General features: G+C 45.4%; 1 protein-coding gene across 1 annotated transcript in view; it reads right to left on the bottom strand.

Moving 5' to 3' along the window:
* Positions 1–2253: 2253 nt before the first annotated feature.
* CLMP (CXADR like membrane protein) overlaps positions 2254–9941 on the bottom strand; it is a 95557-nt gene continuing 87869 nt past the window's right edge. The window contains exons 3-7 of the mRNA XM_006105422.3: positions 6822–7023; positions 5840–6007; positions 5273–5395; positions 4596–4737; positions 2254–4027 (exon numbers count right to left, since the gene is read on the bottom strand). Coding sequence (XP_006105484.2) covers positions 3727–4027; positions 4596–4737; positions 5273–5395; positions 5840–6007; positions 6822–7023 — 936 coding nt within the window. The 3' untranslated portion in view covers positions 2254–3726. The remainder of the gene's footprint in view (positions 4028–4595; positions 4738–5272; positions 5396–5839; positions 6008–6821; positions 7024–9941) is intronic.

The following is a 9941-nucleotide window of genomic DNA, read 5'->3' as shown; positions in this document are numbered from 1 at the left end:
TGTGAACCCGCCATCACGGGTCTCCAGTGCTACCCAGCTCCGCGCCTCGGGAGGAACTCGTTGGTGTATTTGTGACTGAAATCAACAAAGCAGATATATTCAGAGTTCCCGGGATAGGTTATATGAGCTTCAGCCTTTCCTACAGCATCACCTTTACTTACTTATGTTTTCATTGCAGACACAGATCCATCTGTAATTATTTGTTTTTTGATCACAGTCCCGATTACAAGGCAACTGAGAAGTTAAGATGGAAGTATAAACGGCTTAACAGAAATGAGGCAAAATTAGTGTGTTTTTGCACCAGCAATTCTGAAACTGTTTTTATACAGTCTAATAACAAAGGCATCAACTTCATTATTTTTCCATTTTAAGTTCAGTTTATATATTTTATTGAAATGGTTATTCTCTAAACATTCACATCATTCTGTCTGTATCTTCTTCCGGGCATTTTTTTCTCCTGACGTTTAGTGATTGTATCCTTTGTTTGTTTCATATTCAAGCATCAAATTTATCTGACTTGCAAAATTAATGGAATGTGGTTTGAAAAATGTAACTGTTCAAACTTTATCTTAAGCCTGGAGCCTGTCATATCTGAACTCAAAAGCTTGACTCAAAGAGGAAGGTCACCACCATTACTAAGACCCCATCACCTTCTCTCTCAGAATCTCCAAGCCCTAGAATTTCTCAGATTTTAGGTAGTTATCAGTTTTGTGACTTGTTTTGTAGATTTCCAGTGTGAGTTGATTTCCAAAAGAATCTGGATTATTCAACTGGTATTTTAATCTTCTGATAACGACATGTTTAAATAACCTAAACGCCTTTTCATGCAGAGGGGACTAAATCCTACTTTCCAAGGCGTGGCCCTAGGTTCAAGGTAGGAAATAATTATCAGAGCAAAATCGCTAGTGATGCGGTGTCAATAGGCCCTTGTGTGGCTCAGGTTCTCTGGGATAGAGAATTCTCAACATGATCCAGCAGAAATGATAAGCTGCTGGATACCACTACAAGAAGAATGAAAAAGTAAAGTGAGGGACTTTTTATCTTACAATGAGGCAGTGTTAGTACAAGAAACATTCCAAATTTGCTAGCCCTTTGAAGTTAAACTAACATTAGACATTCTTTATACTACTTCCTCAATGTCTCTTATTTCTCAACTTTAAAGAGTAAGAAAACGCAGATGAGAACTTTCACCCAAGGTAAGCCCCTATTTTGTGTGTGTGTGTGTGTGTGTGTGTATGTGTGTGTGTGTTAATCCTCATATGAGGACATTTTTTCCTGTTGATTTTTAGAGAGAGTAGGAGGGCAGGATGGCGAGAGAGAGAAATGTCGATGTGTCACATTGGTGACCATGCCTGGGGCTGGTGATCAAACCTGCAATCAAGCCTGAGACCCTTTGGTGTGCAGGCCAATGCTCTAACCACTGGCAACCCTCCCCCCCTTTTTTTTATTTACTTATTTTTCAATCCTTACCAGAGGATATTTTTCCATTGATGTTTAGAGAGTGGAAAGGAAGGAGGAGGGGGAGAGAAACATCCATGTGAGAGAGAGACATTGATTGGTTGCCTCCTGCATGCGCTCCAACCAGGGTTGGGGATTGAACTTGGAACTGAGGTATGTGCCCTTGACCAGGAACTGAACTGTCGACCCTTAGATCCATGGGCTGATGCTCTAACCACTGAGCTACTGGCCAGGGCCAAACCCCTATTTCCTTTTTTTTTTTTAATATATTTTTATTGATTTCAGGAAGGAAGGGCGAGGGGGAGAAAGAAGCATCAATGATGAGAGAGAATCACTGATCGGCTGCCTCCTGCACACCCCACACTGGGGATCAGGCCTACAACCTGGGCCTGGGCCCTGACCGGGAATTGAACCATGACCTCCTGGCTCATAGGTCAATGCTCAACCACTGAGCCCTGCCGGCCAGGCTAAACCCCTATTTCTTTAAAGGGCTTTAGAAGAAATGCATCTGCACAATGTGAGGACACTGTTGTAAGAATTAAATGTAGAAATGAAAAAACCAGAGAAATGGGGCCCAGTTCCAGAGCAGCCTTCTCCCTTTCAGTATCTGACTTAGAAGCAATGCTTCATCACCATCTTCAGCGTTGCTTTTTCTTTTCTATAGCCTCTGCTGCCCTTTCAACAATAAATCCTTTGCTTTGCTAGTGATCTGTTGACATTTGCACTAGGGTCCTCAAAGGGCTATTTCAGGTTTTGAATTCTTGCATAGGATGAATTTGAGTAGTAGAATAGTCAAAACTATTAAAAGGGCAAGTTATTTTATTGGAGGCTGCTGTTTGGTTTTGTTGTTTGTTTTCAATTTTTCAGACCTTTCTTCTCCCATGGATCAGCTCTTCTGAGAGCTATCCTGGTGATTCATTTTTGCTTTTTCTTTCCAAGATGCCGACCGAGTGTTAACAGGCATTAAGCCCCCCCTCTCCTGCCGCTCACTGGAGAGCCTTACCATCTCTTCCTCAAATTGATTCCATTTCCTTGTAGCCCAGAGCTAGACTTACAGACTAAGCTGGTAAAACACTGAACTTCGCTCTGTCCCACCTTCTCAGGCAGGAATGACTTTGACATACCGGCAGTGCCAGTAGGAAATGTTGGCAATCCCTGATCTTTCTGATAATCTAAGGCCTAGAATCGTCAGAAGTCCCAGGTTCACATCCTTTTCTTAAGATGAAACAAATGAGAAAGCTCCAAGTTTGGTGCAGTTCTGAACTTCCTTATGCCATTCTGTGGCATTAGAAAAAGTGACCTAATCTCCCTCTCTAACCCAGTCAGTCTGGAATGCTAGTTTTGTGTGTTCTCAGAAAGACTATAATGGTACATCATGGTCTTTCAGCATCTCTAAGAGGTCTCTTTCCCTGTAAGACTTCTTTCTAAGGACCTTGTGAAATGACACAGTGAATGCTTTCTTGTTCCAGAGAGATCCAGCAGGGCAGTATGGAGACATCTGATTTGAGGGAAAACCCACAATTGTTCAGCATACAGTTCTGATATTTGTCAGTGACCCTCTGAACAGCAAGATGAAAGGTTTCTCATAGTCACACATTTTGGACTCCTTTTTTAGTGCTCTAATGGTCCAGTGTGAGTAGAAGAAAATTAGTGCTGGATAGAGTAGGAGAAACTCAATTCATCTCCATCTCCCATTATTTCAGTTCCTCTTGAAATTCATATCCAAACCTTATGGTAAATGAGATCAAGACAGAATAGAAGAGACATTTCCTGTTTGGAGTTTCTCAGAAGCGGCAATCCCAGTCCCTGGTGCAGAAAGGTGTAGTATAAGGCTGTGGGTTCTGCTTGACTCTGGATAATCACAGTAATTCAGTAGGTTTGCAGAAAGGCATAGAAAATGTATGAACAACACCTCACTTCTTCTTGACAGTCGTGAACTGAAGTATTGATACAAAACATCTCAGGCGAGAAGTTTCACGTGGGTTCCCTTTCCCTTTCTCAGCCTTTCTCACCACAGATGCCCAGATCTAGACCTGTTCCCCCCACTCCTGTCCAAAGCCTTGCCGGACGCGGTTAGCTGACATCCCTTCCCTTGTTTGGTGTCATTTAAGGAGAATGCGCATTGAACCTGCTCCATGCCACGCTCCCCGCTACAGAGTGACCTCCTACGAATCGAGGGGACTGTGTGGCTGGTGGCTGAACTACAGTGACTAGAAAAGTCCTAAGATTCTGACTCCCGGGAAAGCCTGGGAGTCAGAGTCCAGGGGATTAGACAGTTTGGAGGGGCCGGCTCTGGCTGGGGATCCTGCCGGCTGTGCTCTCTGCTTTGGCCAGGGGAGCAGGGTGCACTCTCTTTGGTTCACAGCCTCTCGCCTCTGGCCCCCCTAGTCTGTAGGTGCGGGTGGCCAGCCCTGGCGGGGGCGCTGCCTCCGGGGACAGTGTCCGCTGGCTGCGGGAGGCGCTGTTGGCGGTGGAGCGCGTGCAGGAGGAACCGGAGCGTGAGCTCTGAGAGCCCGAAGACGAAGAACCAGGTTTCACCAGGCGGGCTTTCGGGGCCTCGGCATCCTCTCTGAAGAGAAAACACAGCAGAGGGAGATGTAACACGGGAAAGACTGGGATCCTGCCCCTGCGGTGCTTCCTTCTGAAGTTTCCCAATAAAGTCCTCAAGCTGCAAACCTCAGGTAATACCACCGAAGGCAGCCACGTAGGAACAGGGACTGCCCGCTTTCTGAGGCTCCATGCGTGGCTTAGGCACATGCACCTCCCTTTGTAGCTCAGAGATGAGCTCTTGCTCTGGGAGAAGATGCTCTGGCCATGGACATGGTCTAGAAGACTACACGCCCCTTGAGTTGGGGTTTGTCTATGGAAACCCTTTTGTGGCCCGTGGGTGTGCCCACTCTAAGCAGAAGGGATCAGAAGTAATGGGGAGTTGATCGCTTGCATCTCTGGAGGAGAGACAGTTTCCCTAAAGTCAAGGCAAGCCAGACCTTCTGTCTGAGGCTGGCCCTCCTTGCCTACCAGAATAACCCTCACATAGACTCCTGGGTGAGAGAAAATGGGCCATTATGTTGCTGGTCGCTGTGGAACTGGCCCCAGGAAGGGGGCCCAGTGGGAGAGGAGATGTTGGAGGGACTGACCGGATTTCATTAGGTCTCTCTTCTTCCTCGTATCTCTTTTTGTCTTTCCTTCGGACTAGCAGCCACACCAAGAGGAGGATCAACAGGACCCCGGCCACCATGCCTGTCACTGCTCCCGCCACCATGCCGATGCTCTGCACATCTGTTTTCTCAGAAACGAAAGCGGAAACGAAATGAAACAAACTAGGAGATGCATGAACTTAAAAGACCTAAGCCCTGGACAGGATGCATATGCCCAGAGCGTTATCTTCCTGAGTCCCCACTTACCCCCGGGTGCCTGACTCCCCCGCTTGATGTTGAAGGGTAGTAGGATATGCCACCCCAAAATATGCCTCTCCAACTTTAAGATTATTTTAAGCTGATCATTTCTGAGAAACTGCAGACATAGGAAAAGCTCTAAAAACAGAAGTTACCCTTTTGTAAGGGAAGTTTATATTTATAAAGGAAATCTCCACTTGGTCCCCGCCCAGACATAATACATCTCTTTAGAAAGCTGACACATGATTGTAAAGAAAGAGCTAACAACTGCCGAATGGCCCTTGCAACCACTGGGTTGATTTGGTGACAGCCATGTTCTCCTGGAAATAACGGTCACTCTTAGTCATGACCAAACCTGTTCCACATGTTTACGTGTTTGAAGCACAGCGCGGAGGAAAGCAGCACCTCCGGATACCTACACTGCACAGTGACTCGCACCACGCAGCTCTCCTTCCCGGCCTCGTTGCCCGCCGTGCACTGGTAGAGTCCCGAGGCGGCCGCCGTGAGGTTCTGCAGCAGCACGCGGCCCGGGTTGCTGTGGTCTAGGCAAGCAGAAAGGATGCGATTCCCTCAGCGCAGGCTCTGCATTTCATGTTGATTTTATTACATCATCTACCCAAGATTCTCTAGTCCAGTTTGGTAAGGATGAGATAGATGATAGAATAGATCCCATTTTGGGACGTGGGAAGAAAGGTGAACATTCTTTTAAATGATAGCAAATCCTCAAAAGTTACAAAGGGCTGTGAACATTTAAGGGAGACTAAGCAAGATAGATAGAGTGGATTTACTTGGTACATTTCTTTCTAATGTCTTTTGCACTTTACGATCCATTTGAGAACAGAAAAGATAGTCCCAGTTTATGGATGAAAATGGAAGGTCAGAGATGCAGGGGTGTAGTTGAGGTCGCATGGTGATTGCTGTCCAGTTTAGAATTCATGGACAGTTCCGTCCTGTTGTCTCAATAGACCGGCGGAAAGATGACTTACCGATCCTGGATTTGGGAGGCAGACGCTCCTCCTCCCCCTCCTTCTCCCGGACTCGTTGCCAGTGATACGTGATGGGCTCAGTGCCAGAGGACGACGCGCACTGCAAGGCCAGGTCACTGCCTTCTCTCGGCTCCCCTTCCAACTCACACTTGGGCTTTGACGGTCTCACTGGCAAGAAAGAAAGAGAAAAAAAAGTACTGATTCAAAGATCCCCAAACAGTAGATTCAATGGAAGAACTATATCCTGTTGAGTTTCCCCAGCCATCCTGATGGTTCACTTTGGAGTGGGGATTCAAGAGCCGTTACCTAGCTTCCTAGCCCTGTGTTACATCACCTCCAGAAATACACTGCTCTGTCCCTTGTGCACTCACACCCACTCCAGCTGCCTCCAATGGTAGAATTTTCAGAGGCGGCCTCAAAAACCACATCATTCTCAAAGAAGAAACACATTTAATTGGAAATTTTAGGAAAGCTGAGTATGGTTTTACTAATATTGAGACAAGGATAGGAGTTCATTAATTTGGCAGATATTAAGTAGTACTTAGTAGCTTCTGCTGTTAAAAAAAAACACAAATGGATTTAAATCATCTGAGAGATTTAAGTTAAATATAAGGATATCATTCAAATATTAGAGGATATTTAATTTTTTTAAGGGCTGCCATAGAAAGTTGTAATTATTTTTTCTTCTTTCATTACAGTTAAAATACAGAACATACTTCTTCCCAGCGAACTGGAGTAGGTGACATCTGAATGTAGACTCCGAAATACTGAACATCTCATTAGGTGAACACAACACAATATACAGGTGATGTATTATTGTATAGAATTGTACACCTGGAGCCCATATAGTTTTATTAACCAATGTCACCCCAATAAGTTCAATCTAAAAAAGAGTGCTGAGCAGGACATTTTGTAGGTAGTACAACGATGGCTTTGGCGGTCCCTTGCCCAGGTGGGCGTTTACGCTGGCACTCTACCTTACCTAGGACTTTTAAGACGACGTGGCTCCACACGTAGTGGCCCGAATTCTTCACCTTGCATGTGTACAGGCCCTCATCTCGGGGCTTCAGAGACTCGATCTGCAGGGAAGCATCTCCTGCCAGGAAATTGGAAGCAAAGGCCACTCGGCCCTTCTGTTCCTCAGTCAGGTTATCGTAGACATGATGGCCGGAGTAAGTGATTACCTGCGGGACAGACCGAGGCTTGTCAGGCAGGGGCTCAGCCTTCCTCCCTGCTGAAGGCACGGTGAGGATGGGAACACTCCCAATGGAACAAAGCAGTCAAGCCTGGGGCTGATTCTGAGGACCCAAGAGACCTCTGTTCTAAAGAAAGTTCAAAATACAGTGTTTGTCTAGGCCTTGCTTTTCCTTTTAAGAAGAATAACACCTCATACTTGTGTAGCATTTTAATTATAAAGTAGTAATGATTAAATGCTAAGAACCACTCCATTTTATAGGGAAGGAATTTTAAATTTGAGTTACATCATTGCAGCCTCATCGAGGAAAGAAGGAAATGCACAGTGAGTACACATAATGGCATCAGAATCGACTCTGAGAATTGCAAGAACAGGAGAAGGAAGGGGAGCAAGACTTACTTTCCCCCTTTTTAACTTTTTGCAGACCTCCCTTTTATTTATTGATTTTATTTATGTTTTAAAACATTTTTATTGATTGTTAAAGAGAAAGGGAGAGGGATAGATAGAAACAGGTGAAAGAGAAACATCATTGATAGGCTGCCTCCTACACTCCTCCCCCACTGGGGATTGAGCCTACCACCCAGACATGTGCCCTGATGGGGGATTTGAACCGGTGACCTCTTGGTTCATGGGTCAGTGCTCAACCACTGAGCCATACCGGCCAGGCTATTGATTGATTTTAGAGAGAGGAAGGGAGAGAGAAACATTCACGTGAGAGAGAGAGAAACATCAATCACCTGCTTCCTGCACACACCCCGACTGGGGATGGAACCCCAAACCTGGGTGCATACCCCCCTTTTTTGTTGTTGTTAATCCTCACCTGAGTAGATTTTTCCCATTGCTTTTCAGAGAGCAGAAGGGGATGGTGGTGTAGAGAAAGAAACATCTGACCCGTGATGGGGAGCGAACCTGCAACCCAGGTACATGCCCTTGTCCGGGAAACAAATCTGGGACCCTTTCGTGTGTGGGCTGATGCTCTAACAACTTAGTCACACTGGCCAGGGCATCGCCCCCACTTTTAAAGGGAACTTTCCTCCTTTATTAAAAAGATATGTTTAAAATTTTTTATTTATGTATTTTGAGAGAGAGAAAGAAAGCAACATCGATTAGTTGTTCCAGTCATTTATGCATTCATTGTTTGATTCTTGTGTGAGCCCTGACAGGGGACCCAACCCACAACCTTGACATATCGGGACTATGCTCTAACCAACTGAGCTACCTGGCCAGGACTTGCATACCCTTTACTCAAAGTACACTACACTGCATGCTAGGTGCCTTTACATCTAGTTTAAAAATATTTTTTAATTGGTTTCAGAGAGGAAGGGAGAGGGAGAGAGAGATAGAAACATCAATGATGAGAGAATCACTGATCAGCTGCCTTCTGCACGCCCCACACTGGGGATCGAGCCCGAAACCCAGGCATGTGCCCTGACCGGGAGTCGAACCTTCACTTCCTGATTCATAGGTAGACATTCAACCACTGAACAACCGACTGGGCTACATCTAGTTTATTTCTCACCCAATTTTTCCAAGTAATCATTGTCCCCATTTTCACAGACAGGTAGCAGAGCCTGATGTGAATACATCTATCTAAAGCCGCTATACAGTCTGTGGCACTTTATAATGGAAGCCCTAGTAAACTAACACAGTGTAAAATGGATTTCTGTTCAATGCAACTTTATCACTTTAGAGGACTGCATCTTACTTTATTTTTTATTTTTTGCATTTTACTTTAATAATTAAAAATTTAACAATCCAAAAATAAATAAATAAAGCCATCTAGCCTGGCTGGTTTACTCAGTGGTTAGTGTCAGCCTTCGGACTGAAGGGTCCTGAGTTCGGTTCTGGTCAAGGACACATACCTTTGTTGCAGGTTCCATCCCCGGCCCTGGTCAGGGCACGTAGGGGAGGCAACCAATCAATGTGTCTCTCACATCTGCATGTGTCCCTCTCACATCAATGTTTCTCTTTCTGCCTCCCTCCCCGATTCCACTTTCTCTAAAAAAAACAATGGAAAAAATATCCTCGGGTGAAGATTAACAAAAATAAATAAATAAAGCCATCTAGCTCATTGTTCTGGTATACCAGTTACCTCTCCCCTTCCTTTCCCACATGTATTCGTTTCACTACTCATTAACCGCTCTTTCAGAAAGTTTGGAAATGAAGGAGAAAAAGTAAAACAACAACAAAAAAATCAATTTGTTTTGTTCTTACAAAAGTTTAGAGTCCAATGGAAGCGGTTAGAGAGGTAAGGAGTAGAAGTTAATGGTTAAAATTCAGGTCTGTATTGAACGTGAACTATAACCGACCCAAAAAAATCAGGGAGTAATGGTGATGGAGGCAGACTTGACTCTGGGTGGTGAACACACAAAACAATGTATAGATGATGTATTCTACAATTGTATACTTAAAACTTAGAACCTTATTAACCAATGTCACCCCAAGAAGTTCAATACAATTTAAAACAACACCCCGACCTGACTGCGGCGTCACCGTTTGGCTTTCCTTTGTTTTACTCCACGGGGATTAGTACACTAGGCGGGAGATGTGTCCTTTCCTCCCACCACCTTCGCACGCGCTCCAGCCACGTCTGTCTTCCCAGGCGGGGAAACCAGCGTTTAGATTTCCCCAAAGGAAAAATGATCTTGGTTTTTACTGAATCGTCGCCCGGCCTCATCACCACCTTTGTCTTGAACCTTTCCTGGTTCTCTGGGTCCTCCTGTCCCACAAGCACCAGGCGGGGTCACCCGGACTTCAGGCGCTGCCCCCACTGCCCCCGCTGCCCTCCCAGCCTGAGCTCCCTAGTCTCGGACTCATGTCACCCCATCGTCAGACATTTAGGGAAGGAGCGGTCCCATCGGCCAAGAAGAGAGCGTGTTCGGAGCGAAGCCCTCTCCCTGCCTCCGG

This window comes from Myotis lucifugus, unplaced genomic scaffold (genome assembly GCF_000147115.1).
Source record: "Myotis lucifugus unplaced genomic scaffold, Myoluc2.0 scaffold_684, whole genome shotgun sequence".
In the NCBI taxonomy this organism is placed as follows: domain Eukaryota; kingdom Metazoa; phylum Chordata; class Mammalia; order Chiroptera; family Vespertilionidae; genus Myotis; species Myotis lucifugus.
This window is presented reverse-complemented; position numbering and strand designations above follow the sequence as displayed.